Source organism: Amphimedon queenslandica, unplaced genomic scaffold, assembly GCF_000090795.2.
Source record: "Amphimedon queenslandica unplaced genomic scaffold, v1.1 AMPQUscaffold_13121, whole genome shotgun sequence".
Lineage (NCBI taxonomy): Eukaryota > Metazoa > Porifera > Demospongiae > Haplosclerida > Niphatidae > Amphimedon > Amphimedon queenslandica.
In genome coordinates, this window is record NW_003546643.1 from 1 (window position 1) to 16,205 (window position 16,205).

The following is a 16,205-nucleotide window of genomic DNA, read 5'->3' on the forward strand; positions in this document are numbered from 1 at the left end:
CCTTTCTATAAAGCATAATGATATCATAGTCCAGAAAATGTTCATAATGATAGTATACTAGTTCAGGGACTATATCATAGAACAGAAGGATTAATACACCCCACATGATAAGGAGAGACAACTCACCAAATATAGCACTACTAACATTTCTTTATTGGTTATAGAGATGAACAGGACCACAACCTACACATTCCAATAATAAACAAACACTAATTAAAGTCCACAGTAGCAACTGGACACTGCAAAAGAGTCTACACATATTAGATATGAGATTAGCAAATAGCAATACAGAATGAAGAATGACTTCAGCAATTATCTAACAATATTTAACGCATACACTACATGTACGTGTCACGTGCTGCTTATGAACACAATGAATAATACAACTATTGTTATAAAATAATAAACCATACTCTGTTGTTCCATGAAACAGACACATTGCATGTACATTTTACTTGGCCAATTAGAATGAACGTTAACACAAGAAAGAGAGAAGACGAAGAACATGAGTTATAAGACAATCCTATTTAGGGAGAAAAGAGAAAGAGCAAAAGTTAGATGCATATGTACAGTATATGTACAAGGAGGAGAGAAAGACAAAAGAAATAAGAAACATCAATACAAAACAAAGATATACAAGAATAGGAGTCAAGGAACACAAAAATGACAATAGAGAAATGCAGTACAAATAAGGGTCAGCAATATATCAGTATTTAGTACAGAACTATCATAATATTCAGTTATAGTCATTAGTAATATTGCAGCTAATAGATCAGATCAATCTCATTTATTACTATACATGTGAGTGGTACATTTAATTAAACATCATAACTCTTAGTAAACATGCGATGTAAACAGTACCACTATTAAATCAGCCTAACTTACATGTACTATATTGGATTACTAGGCTAGAAAGATGATTGTCATTGTTACAGTAACAGCTTTGATGAAGACAATTATTATGACATGAAAATGGGATATCATGCTGGTATTTAATATTGCATGCATGTAAGGATTAATATAATACCACATAGCAAGTTAGCTTAGACTACATGATTGATGACTGCCTGCAAATCTTATGCACACAGACACAAAACCATATGGTGTATAGACACTACACCCTGAGGTAATAGTAATGATTATAGGGTACCAAGTAATGTACGTAGCATAATAGTAATAGCAATAGAGCTTTTGTGAACATCAGGAAGTATATAATTCAGATAATGTAATTCTCATAATACAACGTAGACTGCTATTACATGTACAATGATATGTTATGAGTAACAGCAGCAAGTATAGCTGGAAACAACTAATCAATGCAGAGGCTTTTCATCCTGTACCCAATGACAGATGCTAGCTTTCTAAAACTTCATGCCGGCAATAAAATGCAATGCATGGACACCTTAAAATGACTTAAATTACAACCTTATTTTTTAGTTAATAATTATGACTTATTGTAATTGTAACAGTAATGCTTTCCTGCAATAATAATAATAATAATTATTATTATTATTACTATTATAATTTCAACTGTAAAAACGTAATATGGACAAGAGCTAAGGAACAATATCAAAATGAACAGTTAAAGGCTGGCTGCAACTTGCAGCAACCATAAATACTAATAGCTCGACTAATGGTAATGGATTATATCCAGTAATTGACCCAAGGCATGCTAATGAATTAAATTATACGTACTGGCTATTTTTACGGTCCCGTAATCTCATTGTATACAGCTATTTTTACGGCAGGGAATATAGAAATGAAGTGACGTATAAAGATGACAATCAGCATCACTAAGGCAGCAGGAATGTGGTGGCACAGTGGGGAAGGCGCTGGGTTGGATATGGACGGGTGCTGGTTCGAATTCAGCTCAGACCATTCTTTTTTTTCTTTTTTATAATTTTGACTTTAACAAATTGATTTTTTTATCTTTCTACTTCGCTATGTTCCCTAATTATGTTAGGAGCCCTAGTTATGTTAGGAGCCCTAGTTATGTTAGGAGTCCCCTACTTAGCTATTGTTTTTAGGGTTTAGGGGTTAGAGTGGCGGTTTTTTTTTTTAGAGCGTCCCCAGTCATTTTATGAGCCCCCTAGTATGTTAGGAGTCCCCAAGGTTGGTTTAGGGTTTAGTTTTTTTATTTTAGAGTGTTTCCCAGGTTTTAAAATGAGTAAATCCATAGATAAATCATCCTGCCGTAAAAATAGCCACCCACGGTCGGATTACGGGCCCGTAAAAATAGCCACTGCCTAGATTATATTCAGTAATTGACCCAAGGCATGCTAATGAATTAAATTTTAATGATTATACATGTAAGCCTACTGCTAACCAGTACTCCTTCCACTTCGTGATTTCAACGACAATAGATCTACCTTTCTTTGACGTGACTTCAGTGATGTTTCAGGCTTTCAGCCTCCTGCAAGCAATCTCCTCGAGCCATCCTCCATAGTTCCCTTCTTAGGCTTCTAATCGTTAATGTTAATAATCATTAATTTAGCTACTATAATAGATCTATTAGATATTCATGCATCTAGGCATGTATAGTCTAGCTTGGTTGTGCAACTTGTGTGGGAGTCAGAGTTGAACCGGCTAGACTAGACTTGGTTTTTGGAATGAACTGTCAAGATGGCCACTGGTGGATCAGGTTAGCTCTTGTGTTACAACATGATAATGAAGTGTTAATGTTTGATTCACTTTACATTAGGAAGTGATACTGAATGTATTGGATGGCTATTTTATGAGGAGAAAGGTTTAAATGAATATGTAGCAATATTTGCTGTAACTAAAGATGATGACACACTCTTTGATGTAAGTATTATTCTCGGTATTATTATAATAGGTATATTGTGTACATGATGTGTATTAATGTGTTTTATTGACAGTATATTGAAAGGAAGCATCCTCGTGCTAAGATATGTCAACGTATCAACTTTAATTTTGTCCAGCAAGACTCTGCACTGACATTAAGAGGTGATTTTATTGAATTAAAGTTTGATACTCAACAAGACGAACCAACCACTGGATGGAGTATTGTACCTCTCACAGAACCTTGTATAGTAAGTACATGTATTAAGTGTGACTGTAATTGACAAAAGGTACCTTATGATGGCTAATTAAGTTTGTCTTTATAGTGAAAAATCCAACTTGCCATGCTCCATTTATAGCGAAGTATTTTTATACACCATGCAAATAGTTACTATGTAATTTTTGCAAACAATGCTTTTCTAACAAAACACACAGAAATTGATATTTTTCACTATTATGATGATTTTAATAATCAGCCAATTGGTACTCAATTATAGCCACAAGCATGTATACGATTTATGTATGTGTGTATGTATCAATAGAGGATATGCATTCTAAGTATATTCATTGCAAAATAAATGTATCCATTGCATACTGTAATAACTTTCAAGAAAAAATTAATTTGTCGGGCGTCAGTTTTCCATTGGCAGCAATGAAGAAATGATAGAAAAAAGCTTTTGTTCCAGAAAACCACTCTATATTTCTTGATAGCGATTCTTCGACTGCTAGACCCCATTAAATCCTCAGGATGCTTTCTAAGCTTCTGAAAAGGCCTCAAGAACGTAGTAAAGCAAGAAGATGTGTTTTCCCCATTGCACTCTTAATAAACTTGACATTCGACCAACACGGCAGCCAATTTACTGTGTGGGTTAGATATACGGTACTTAAAAGTTACGAATATACTTAGTACGCATATCCTCTATAGATATATAGAAATGATGTCGACAAGTTTGGTAAACCTTGGAATTCTCATCCTCCCTCCTGCCGTGTATCAGTTCGTGCTTCATCTAATGCTGTTCCTATACTACGTTATACTATACCAGTGGAAGGAGCAACTGATCCTGTTACATTGATAATTGAAAGGTCACTGAAAGGTAAGATAGATCAAAGTGGGTGTGGTCTAGTATTAATAACCACACCCATTAATGCACTCGTGATGCTAATATTTCTATGTATACTAGACTATTGGTGCTGATATACAGCCTTCTGTGTATGTGCATCCATTGTACAATTAACTTCTAAGTGTTGCAATTAGCCATTGACACATTTACCATGTGAATCATATACTTTAGTTTATTTTAATCAATTAATTGATTAATGAATGTTCTATTACTCCATAGGTCCTGTCCTAGGCATGAGAGATTTAGATTATATACTTGACTTATTGCATAAAGCTGGCTTCTCACAGATGAAATGGAAACCTCTTGGTCTTGCTTTAGGATTATATCATCCTACACTGAAGACAATTGAGGCTGAGTATCTCAGAGATGTACAAGAATGTCTTGAGCAGTGTCTATGGAAATGGTTAAAGGAAGTTGATGGTGTTAATGCTACTGGACGTCCAACAATGGCCTCTCTATATGATGCTCTTGAGAAAATTGATGAGAAAGCAGCAGCTGATTATATCAGTAAGCTATTGTTATTATTATTTTTACATGACACAAGGTTTGATAATAAGAATTATACGTATTACATGTATCTTATATGAAGTTCCTTTTTACTTTTATTTATAGGAAAAAATGAAGATATTGTTGATAACCCAGGTATTATATATTTATCACTTAAGAAATACAGCATGTATTTTTTACTTGCATTAAAAATTTATTAATTTGCATTTGGTGGAACATTTTTAGCTGCCACATGTTATTGAACATATACGTTACAAAAATTTTATCAGCAATTAATGACTAGTGAGTATTACACTAATAAACTAGTGATGATTGCCATATGACCTATTTAAGCAATAATTAGTTTGCAATACCACATGTCTATTCTATATACAAAAAATAATATCAAACTGGTTTTCATCTGCCTGCTGGTTTTATGTCAAACTAATGCAGAGTTCCAGCAATGGCTGATGTTCAAAGTACAGCTGTTTTACCAAAAATATGTTTTGTTGTGCTGAACTCAGTCAATGAGAGGCTTCATAACAACTGTTTTTCTTGATAGCTAGATATTTTGGAGACTTGAAACCTCTTGACACTACAAAAGTATTGCACTTAGTCTGGCCCCGCCTCTTTGTTGCACAGGGGCCAGGATGGCGCAGAAGAGTCTGGTGACGTGACACTGCTACAGAATTTGGGGCATTACTAGAATGCAGATCAGTGCAGATTGCTGCGGATCGTTCTGGCGGTTCTGCACACGGAACCAAGCACGTGAGCACGCGGAACGTGCACGGGCGTGTGCCTAGAATGCGGATCAACTCCCAAGAATTCAGAATATACACCATGATAACTTCCCGCGGATCAGTCCTCTTGTTCTTCTATTCCACTCAATCTTTATTTGTTGCAATGTTTAACTCTTTATAAAGTAAAAATAACTATTTTTAACTGTAATAATTTTAAACTTTGAATGTACAAGATTTCAGTGATGATATCAAAAGCCTTCAGTCATTGGTCATAGAATAAATTATACTGCATCTGAATCTAGTTGCAATGAAATGAGTTACAATCTGCATTGAAAACAAACATATAGTTGTAAAATTTAAACAATGAAAGTTGCCTCACAAATAACAATTATTTTCATTGTGTAAAAATGATTATTATGATATTACCAAAAATATAAAATATTCTATTGGCCAAAAATTGTTACCACCTATCATTTTTATTTGAAAGTATTCCTTTTACGTGATTACAAATACTGCTCTGATTGCATTAAGATATTTAATGTAAGTGTTTATAATGCTTTTATAAGCAACTTAGACTGATAGCAAATCTTTACATCAGTGGCTGATATCATTATCTCTTAAAAGTTGCTCAAGGAACTAAGATAATTCAGTTCTAGCAATTATCAATTAACAGTATGAAAAGCAGCTAACAAAATTCAAGTTGACCCAACTCTAGTTGCTAATTAATGCAGAGCACAAGATATTTTTATTTGACTTACTTTCAGAGTCATGTTTCCTACATATATCAAGCTTAAAATTATTATAACTTCCCTCTAATCCTGTAGATATTTTAAAAAGCAAGCAATAAAGATAGTAATGTAAAATTTTTAAAAACTAGTTTAAGTATTAGTCAAAAAAATACATCTATAATAATTGATTAATATTTTTAGTACTGCAACTAGAATCACTGAATAATATTCAGACTAAAAAAACGCTAACTCCATCATTTATTAACCAAGAGTATTATGTACTCTTGTTAAACTGAGTTGTATCTATTCTGACAAAATTTCGGATTTACTACTGACATAGCTATGAAGCAATTAAGCAAGATACAGTACTCTTGATATGAAGCATGCAGCAATCCACAACTTGAAAGACCTCATTTTTAAAACTATATTTGTACATGCATCCCAATGCAAATGAAAATATCTTTGTGAGGAAAAATGATATAGCTAGGTGGTAGCAATTTTTGGCCAATAGAATATTTTATATTTTTGGTAATATCATAATAATCATTTTTACACAATGAAAATAATTGTTATTTGTGAGACAACTTTCATTGTTTAAATTTTACAACTATATCAGGGCCGTAGCCAGGAACTTGAAATAGGGGGTTTGGAAATTGCTGCGCGTGAAGCGCGCAGCAAAAAAAATTTTGATGAAAATGGGCGTGGTTAGTAGGCGTGGTCTCGATTTACGCATCTCAGCCATGTGCTGACTCAGCTAAAATGGCTATCTGTGCTTCTCGCTGTTGCCAAAATGCTAATCCTGCTTTTGCAGTGCTGTTCTTCATGACAGGAGCTAATCTAATTTTTTTTGCAGCTACAACAGGGGGTTCGTCCGAACCCCCCGAACCCCCCCTGGCTACGGGCCTGTATATGTTTGTTTTCAATGCAGATTGTAACTCATTTCATTGCAACTAGATCTAGATGCAGTATAATTTATTCTATGACCTATGACTGAAGGCTTTTGATATCATCACTGAAATCTCGTACATTCAAAGTTTAAAATTATTACAGTTAAAAATAGTTATTTTTACTTTATAAAGAGTTAAACATTGCAACAAATAAAGATTGAGTGGAATAGAAGAACAAGAGGACTGATCCGCGGGAAGTTATCATGGTGTATATTCTGAATTCTTGGGAGTTGATCCGCATTCTAGGCACACGTCCGTGCACATTCTGCACGTTCACGTGCTTGGTTCCGCGTGCGGAACGATCCGCAGCAATCCGCACTGATCCGCATTCTAGTAACGCCCCAGAATTTGTAGCACTAAGCACAGGATTGAGCGTCCCAATCAGATTGCAGCACTCACGTGGAAGTAACTTTGTCACGTGACCTATTCAAAATGGCTGCAAGTATGACTGACAAACCTAGTCAGGTGTGGCCTGACCCTTGCAAAATGTTTTAATAACTACTAATTATTGCATTCCTTTCTGCAACAAATTCTGTAGCAGTGTCACCAGACTCTTCTGCGCCACCCCCCCCCCCCCCGCGCAAAAAAGAGGCGGGGCCAGACTATATTGCACTATATTTCCTAAGTGGGCTTTATTGACATCTTTTCTTGACTCTAGAATAGTGTTCAGCTTCAAAATGGAATGGCTGAGATCATCATCATAGGCAGCTCCAAGCCCTAATCGAAAGCACACCCAAAAGGTGTGTTTTGTTATTATTTCAAGTAAGATCATCATTTTTATAACCACAACTGTTTATACACAGTATCAGCTCCTCTTTGCAGTTATTTTACAGTGCTTTGCAGGTTGCTTAATCCTGCAACTCGTTAATCACGTGACTCTCATCATACTTGTAATTCATGCAGCCTTATAAATGGCTTAGATGAGTTCTTTACTGAGCAATTCTCCTGGTACCTTTAAAGGGGACTGTAATGTATATAATGGGAGCTTTTCTAGAGAATAGGCCCAAATTCAATTTTTGCAAAGTTCTTCAGTCATATATGTACCTCAGTTTTCTTCTAATTTTATCTTTCTTCTATTCATGGGATAATCTTTTAACTAGAGAACCATTCTAGTTGGCTTTTACATCATTCCTTTGTGCTTGGGTTAAGGACCACAAAGCCTTGAGTAGTTTCAAAAAGAAGCAAGGACAGAGAACAAAGTGGAAGACAAAATTCAGCTGCAGACATCACGTGGCAGTGTGGGTTTGCGGTTTAATGCCATTTTAATTTATGCTCACATAAAATGATTATCTGACCACAAAATCATAACAGAATGTAATTTATTAATTTAAGAAAAAAGTTTGGAAGCAAGAACATTAAAATGGAAAAGTAGTAGGATTTAATTGAGAATAAAGCAAAGAAACTAGAGGGTACTTGCAAACTGGTATGGTAAAAAAGTCCTATACCTCTGCATGAAGAATTATCATTGTCCATACAGACTGCTACATGATAGCACTATGAAGCCTTTATCTTCATGCAGCGGTGTAGGATATTTTACCATACAATTTTGCAAGTATCCTCTAGTTTCTTTACTTTTTCCCAAATCAATCCTACTACTTTTTTATTTTTGATGATTTTTATGTACTTGTTATATGTGAGTGGATACCGTAACTGACTAATATTTACTGCAAAATTAATGATATTCACAAGCTGTTACTTCTCGCTTAAAGGGGTCTATACCGCAAAATTTTTAAGGATTTGAAATGTTATGAATAGATTAAAAATAAGGTGTTAACAATATAAATTTTTGATATTAATGTGTAAAATTTTTTGAAGTGAAATTAAGACTCAATAATAACGATTATTTTGCTGAGTATGTACGTGTACAATGTGTTATTTTATTATAAAATAATTGATTTTTTTAATTTTAAATACTTTTGTCTGTAGAGTTATGTCACTATCGCGAAGCACTTAAAACATTCATTACATGTCATCTCACTAAAGTAGTTGTTCAAGGTGAAGCTCGTGTTGGTAAAACCTCTTTTAAATCACTTCTACTGGATGAGAAGTACTTCAAAGTGAGTACTGGCATTGCTGAGCCAAGAGTTGGTATCTACTGCTATAGACGAGATACTGGGCAACGATACAAGCTATTGAATGTCACAGAGTTAGAAGGATTAGTTAAAAATGCTTTGAAAAAAGATGCATTAGAAAGATCAATCAGTTCTTCAGCAGAAAATCAAGTCAGTGAATGCATCGATAGAAAGAAAACCTCGCTTGCTGGAAGTGAATCATCTGATTTAGGGAGCGAAACAGTTGACAATGGTGACGATGGCTTTGTTGAAGGAAATGAAGCCATTGATGGATCTAGCAATGAGGAAGAAACACCTGGAGATGGAGACAAAGCGTCTAGTAATGGAAATGAAGCACCTGGAGATGGAAACAAAAGCTTGCTGAGTAAAGCAGTAGAGAAAGTACTTAAAGAAGTAAACCAATGTTCAGGTGAGGAAAATTGTTTAGAAGGTGCGCAATGGCTATACCTCATTGATACAGGAGGTCAAATTGCTTTTCAGAAGTTGCTTCCAATTTTTATGCCGTTTTCCCAAGTTCTTATTCTTGTTGTTAAATTATCAAAGGAGCTTTGTTGCGAATCTACTGCAGTGATGCACTGTGAAGGGGAAGATCACAATGATGGCAGTCCATACAGATTGACAGTTGAAGAAGTTTTGAAGCAGATTGTTTCTTCAATAGCTTCTGGCATGCAGCATTTCAGGGAAAGCTATAAAGATCATGAAGTTCTACGAGATTTGGTTCCAGAGAAATTGCAGATTCTCACAATTGGTACACATGGAGATGAATGCAGTGATGTAGCACAGTCTAAACGCATATTGGCAGAAAAATTGGCAGAAATAATTAAAGGAAATGATGATTGTGAGTCAATTGAAGATCATCATGTAGTGCATGTACATGAAGTTGATGGTCGTATCGCTAATGTAGCTGTTGAAGAAAGAGGAAACAATGAAAATTGTAAGAGCACGAAGAGTTCTTTGGATGACATAGATGAGATCTTAATGAAAGATGATAAAGGAATCAACATTCCATTTTATTATTACTTCTTTGATATTGTACTTCGCGTTGCAGCAATAAAAGAGGGATGTGGTGTTTTGCAATTATCCACCTGCATTAGTCTTGGGGAAGATTTAAAACTTTCAGAAGATGAAGTGCTGGAGTCTCTTAATTTTTTGCACCATATCAATAGTATCATTTATTATGGAAATTCTGAAGCCTGCAGTGATCTGGTGTTCGTTAACATAGGTAGTCTCATTGGTATTCTCAAGGAGTTGGTCGGGCATGTTCATATTATTCACTCCAATAAAAGAGTATACGCTGGAGATGAGGATGTTATAGAGGGAATGCTTTCAGAGTCCAAGTTTAAACAGATTTGTAAAAATCAACTTGATTGCATTGAAAAAGAGCTACAAGTTGATAATATTGCAACGAAATTGCTGAAGCTTTTTCTGGAGCTTTCAATAGCTACACTCATAAAAGATAAGTATTTTATACCAGCTCTTCTTCCTGTAAGAGATGTTACAGATATCAATCCTTATAAAAATCGTGAGCCATTACTGTTTTACTTCAAGAAGGCCACTCCAATGGGCCTTTTCTGTTCTGTGATTACTCATCTCCTTTCAAACTTTAGCTACAAAATTGCTTCGACAGATAGTAATTTCTCAAATTGTATGGAGTTGAAATATCATACAGAAGGAGTTGCATCATTTTTCGTTGTTCTAATTGAACAGATCAATTGTATTGAAGTCCATTGTGAGGAAGAGAGAGGTCAAGACATAGTAAGGGAAAATGTTGAAAAAGCGATCACTTCTGCAGCTGAAAAGCACAATCTTAGTGCAAGCCATGAGATCCGATTTTATTGTCCATGTAAGCGTGGCCCTGGAAGTGCTGGTTCTGATCGAAGTGGTGATGGTGCTGCTAGTAATATAGGAGCTGTGTTGAAGGAGAAGAAGCACACAGTTGAAGTTGAGACTGTCAATAAGGAGCATATTTTTCGATGTAGTGACAACCCACATACTAAATGTGAAGATAAAAAAGAGTTATGGAGCTCCTGGCTTGATGGTAAGTTTTATAAAACAACCACAACAACAATAATAATAATAATAATAATAATAATAATAATAATAATAATATTGCATAGCACTTTATTTTGGCGATTTTGCTGTAAAATTGTAATTGGCAATTTTTAATTTGACGATTTTTGGTGTAAACGTGCATTACTGAGCATGCACTTTAATATTGGTGATTCTGCTTGCAAATTGCTAATTGCCAAAATAAAACTCTCCAAATTGAAGCGCTATATGGTAATGATGATAATAATAATAATGATAATATTTTTTTTAATTGTAATAATTCTTTTCCAAAAGTCAAATTGACTGGTGACAAAAAATAATAATGATTTTGATGACAAATCCTATTATTATTATTATTATTATTGTTATTATTATTATTATTAATATTACTATCATTACTGTCATTAACATCATTAATTATTATTGTTCTTATTATTGTGAATGACTTGCTATTTTATTTTTTACAGCTGGTATACCAAACACTCCTATTTCTAATGATGAGTTAATTTCTCCTATGATACTAAGTAAATTATATATATTCATTTATACTACTTTTAATGTATTAATTATAAAGGTACTATAGAAAAAAGTGTATCTGAGACAGGGAGCTCTGGCTCTCTGCAATTGCAAGAAGTCAAAGGTATATTGTTAATTGTTAAAATTGTCTTGATTGAATACATTCACACTTACCTGACATTCATTCATACCATGTACAATTTTATTTTGGCGATTTTGCTGTAAACATGGTAATTGGTGTTTTTTAATTAGGTAATTTTTATGTACACATGTGGATTACTGAACATGCGCATTAATGATTGGCAGTTTTAATATTAGCGATTCCACTTGCAAACTGCCAATTGCCACAATAAAACACCACCAAATTAAAGTGCTATATGGTATACATGCAATGCTGATAGTAAAATCAAAGTTAATTAGTGATGCTTGCAATTTTTGACATATTGTTTCTAGTTTTTTTGTCTGTTCATATTAACAGTGGACAATACAACCTTTTCAGCACTGCTATTATGACAGTGTTAATTATTTTTTTGTTTGAACTATATAGATCCAATGGAGATACTGCAGAAATATTCAGCTAAGCTAACCAAGGCAATTTCTGCAAATGTTAGTGATGTCACTAAAGCATTGCTTTCTGATGACCTAATCCCAAAAGGGACTATAAACTATATAATGACAACAGTTGGTGTATCTACTACTGATAAAGCTGATAGAGTAATGACTGATGTGATGGGTCAGTTAGAAGCTTCTCTTGATGAAAGACAGTATTTAACTGATGTGTGTCGTATTTTAATTAAGCAAGGTGCAGCAATGAAAAAGATAGGAAATGTTGTCCTTAAAAAACTAGGTATGTACATATGCATAAGCTAATTAATGGTAACCTCTTTGTGTTCACAATAGAATGCTGTCCATCCTCCTGCTAGTGAAGGAACAACAAATTTATTTTTGCTACCATGCATTATACAAAATGACAGTAATTTTTTAGAATTTTTTTCACATGATATTTTTTATTATTTTGACAAAACATAAGCTTGTCCATATTTTAAGTGGCAAGTCCTTTGTATGTGCTTTATGTAACTTATGTCTTGAATGTCTTTGTATTAACTATAACTTGCTTTAATTTCATTACAGGACTGTGACAGAAATATTGATTTTTAAATTCTTTCTAAATCCCTTACAGCTTGCGGCTTGCTCTTCCTTTCTGTTCTTTGCTTCTTATTGTCTTACTACATTTATCTTTCTTCATCTATCTATCTGCAGACACTCTTATCATGGCAGCCGGTCTCAAACTGGTCTAGGAACAGCTCATGCACCTGCATGTCCTGTGTGTCTTGACCTGATATCAACCCTACAAGACTTACCTTTTCTACATTTAGCTCAGTATTCTGTCAGCACTGTCTGGATAAATTACCTTTGGATAAAAAGGATGAAACCCTTTACCTTTTTTTACACTTGTCATCATCGTACCGAGTTTACTTACCAGAAGAAGGAGCAGGAGCTTTTCCTGTGGCATTCACTATCAACAGCCTCAAAGATATGCATAGTTTAATGAAAAAGACCCCAAATTCTCAAATGTGATGCAGTAATTTGTTCCCACTGCTCTGTTTGTAACCACAGACATCATGAATGTGAGTTAATTGCTGACAGTTGTACTAAACACTAAAAAGTTAAGAGAGTGTTTATCACCAGTTGAAGGAAAGAAGGAAGCACTCAAAAAGGTTATATATTTTTTAACAAAGAGAGAGGGAAAGAGGAGAAGGAATCTTGGAAGAAATATATACATTAAATAGTAGAGAAAACAACGAATATTCTTTATTAGTCAGAGAGGAATTTTTCCTTTACTATGTTTACTATGTTACTTTTGGTTCCTTTACTATGTTTACAGTTCTACTCCCTTATGCATAGCCATCAATGGACTTGTAGGTAACAAGATGAGACACTTTATGGCGGGTAGATGGCAATCAAGTGGGATCTCCAGTATTCAACCACACTTAACTGGATTAGAGCTAGACTATCGTTTGCCCTTATTAGAGCTACCAACCTATGTCTAAGAGGATCCAGAGCCAAGTGGAGAGGTCTTCATACTGAAAATGGCTCTGGGATCAACCCACTACACTTTTATTGACTTTTTCTTGTAAACTATATTGACTTATTTTTAACATAATAATAATTCTCTTTTTCTACATCTAAGTGTATGTGTTCTATCTCTTGTTATTGGCGATTATTGTTTTTAATGTCATTAATAATTTGTATTGTTGCTATTATATTAACATGATACTCTTGATTCTTGAAAATGCAAAAATAATTATAAATATCAAGTTCCCATTGAAATCTGGGAAATTTACAGCCTTTAAATATTTTCACTGCATGGTTGGCTTTTTCATAGATTGCTCCCCAGGCAATTGCATAAACAATAGATGTGTTCATGACACTTACAATATCAATTGTTTACTGTTCGTTAATTTGATGTAACTTTCACTGTGATTAATTTTATTGTATGTATATAATGGTACTTCATACTACTTTCAGTTTGGCTATTATGTTTAGGGTTAGGCAGTTCCAATAAAATTACTTGGTTTACGGATCCGACCGACTCCAATTTTTGGAAAATCAAAATAAATTTAAATTTTCTAATGCGCATGCGCAGTACCACGTGGTGGGTGTGGCTAGATTCAAAATGGCGCTAAATGTATTTGTTACTGTTAAAAGAGCAAGCTCCTCTATCTTACCTTCCACTGTATGTCAAACCTCTGTGGCATCTACTGTTTGGGACTTGTTAGAGCAGCCATTCATATTAAATAAGCCTACACTCACAGAAGTTGCTAGAGTATTTTGATAGTTTGTTTAAAAAGTTGTGGTTAACTAACAATTATTAAAGTTAATTAATGAGTAGTTAATTAATTTCATTGTTTATATTTTAATTTATTCCGACCGGCCTGCTCTATTTTAGAGAAAAAAAATCTGTAAAACAAGTAATTTAGTTTGAATTGCCTTATAGTATAATAAACAAAAAATGCATCAATAAAATAATCAAATGATACTGATAATGTACACACATCATATTTGTATTGCTAAAAGAGTTAAAAGTACAGTTAACAAAAAGATAAGGAGCACCAAGAGCACAAACTGTTAATTGTACGGCTATAAAATCAAATTCTTTTCAAATCTGTAATTTTCATGCTTCTTGATCAATCTTTAATAACATAATTTGTTTCATTTTCAAGAGTCACTTTGTGCTTCTTATATTCATCTTCTTGTTTCATGTATCTATGATAATGATCATCAACTATCTGAACAATGTTAACTTCATTCTCTCTCACACGATACTTGTAACGTTTAGCCAGTATCACGAACACCATCAGTATAAGTAGCTGGAAGACACAACTTAATGTTATCATATAATACCATTTTTCAGTCAAGAATAGCAACATGAAGGCAATTGTGCTTCCGATTCCCATTGAAAAATAGTAGAGTCCAACCATCATTCCTCTCATATATTCTGGAGACTGTGCTGCTGTAAACTCAAGTGAAGTGGGATATATAAGAAAACATGTAATCCCAAATAATATTTGTCGAATTATTATTAGAAAATCATATGAAGCAAATATATGAACCAATAACTGAGCAATGCAACCTAATAAAGCAAAAACAAGACCAGCACCCATTCTAGTAAGCATACTGGGTATATACTTGTGTAAACAACTACGGACAATGAACTGATAAATGAAGAAAAGAAATAGAACAGTAATGTGATATGCACCATGATATTCAAATATGATACCATGTACTGAATATTTACTCGTTAGTTTGCCTTGAGGTTGCCATAAAAATAGTGCAGAAGTAAAGCCAACTATAGCAATAAATAATGGTAACATACGAAAGAATGTCTTCACATCTTCTACCTCTTCCTCTGTGAATGGTCCACCATATTTATCCTTACCCAGGTCTAGTCTTGAAGGAGCCTCTACCTCCCAGTAGGTAAGAGCACTACGATTCTCAGGATACTTGTGCTTCCTGGCATAACACAATACTGTACCTATCAGTTTGATGGGATTCTTGATCAGTGATATATTCTCTAGTTTATGTTTAAATAACGAATGAGACACAAGTATCAGAGATAGTGCTACTCCTGATGTTATAATAAAGAGTAAATTTGCAGTTACAGTATCAAGTAATAATAACCAGTCACTTAGCACCCATGCAGTTGGATTAGCAGCAAAATTCCAATATATTATAGTGCTCAATTCATTAGCTGATGCTCCAATTAACTGATCAATGTTATATTGAATAATGTTAGCAACAAAAGCAATGAAACCAATGAGGTATATTAAACCAGGAACAATCCAAATCTTTCCTGTAAACCCACCGTAGCTACTGTTTAGTATTAATAAAATTCCTGTTATAATCCATGATATGAAACAAAGGTTGATGCCAATCATAATTGCTTTATATCTTCCTATATATACATCAGTTAATAGTCCAATGAGAGGATACAATAAGTATGCAATATAAAAAATATCTTGAGGAATTACAGTAACAGCCTCAGGCAAACTCAAATAATACTGAAACATCAACAAATACACCCAAACAAGCACCATGATAGCAGGAAAAGACATTACAGGAACAGCATACACTCTAGCCCTTGACAGAGCCATTACTATCTACTTCCTTCTTGACCAAAGTTTACATATCAGTAAATCCAAATGCCCTTATATGGAATACAATCTAGACCACTAGCTATAGA

The 16,205-nt window shown here is 34.1% G+C and overlaps 1 protein-coding gene and 1 long non-coding RNA gene across 3 annotated transcripts; one reads left to right on the forward strand and one right to left on the reverse strand.

Moving 5' to 3' along the window:
- On the reverse strand, window positions 1-2,459 carry LOC109585085 (uncharacterized). Of its 2 annotated transcripts, none has more exons than XR_002186317.1 (3): window positions 2,370-2,459; window positions 127-523; window positions 1-69 (listed from the first exon to the last, which is right to left on the reverse strand). It is a non-coding gene; the product is annotated as an uncharacterized LOC109585085 (long non-coding RNA). The 2 variants fall into 2 exon arrangements; XR_002186316.1 differs by having other exon boundaries at window positions 2,327-2,459.
- A 124-nt stretch (window positions 2,460-2,583) lies between these two features.
- On the forward strand, window positions 2,584-12,571 carry LOC100636968 (uncharacterized). The gene is made up of 11 exons (XM_003389197.3): window positions 2,584-2,641; window positions 2,702-2,805; window positions 2,880-3,053; window positions 3,728-3,896; window positions 4,143-4,430; window positions 4,536-4,565; window positions 8,751-10,934; window positions 11,413-11,469; window positions 11,520-11,585; window positions 12,009-12,308; window positions 12,362-12,571. Exons 1-11 carry the CDS (start codon window positions 2,623-2,625, stop codon window positions 12,382-12,384), a joined length of 3,414 nt encoding a protein of 1,137 aa, XP_003389245.2. The 5' UTR covers window positions 2,584-2,622; the 3' UTR covers window positions 12,385-12,571.
- The last annotated feature ends 3,634 nt before the right edge of the window (window positions 12,572-16,205 follow it).

Bases quoted from the DNA above. Each gene is read 5' to 3' on its own strand.
- LOC100636968 (XM_003389197.3), top strand. The intron at 2,806-2,879 runs GTAAGTATTATT...TTTTATTGACAG, and splicing joins ATGATGACACACTCTTTGAT to TATATTGAAAGGAAGCATCC. The intron at 3,897-4,142 runs GTAAGATAGATC...ATTACTCCATAG, and splicing joins AATTGAAAGGTCACTGAAAG to GTCCTGTCCTAGGCATGAGA.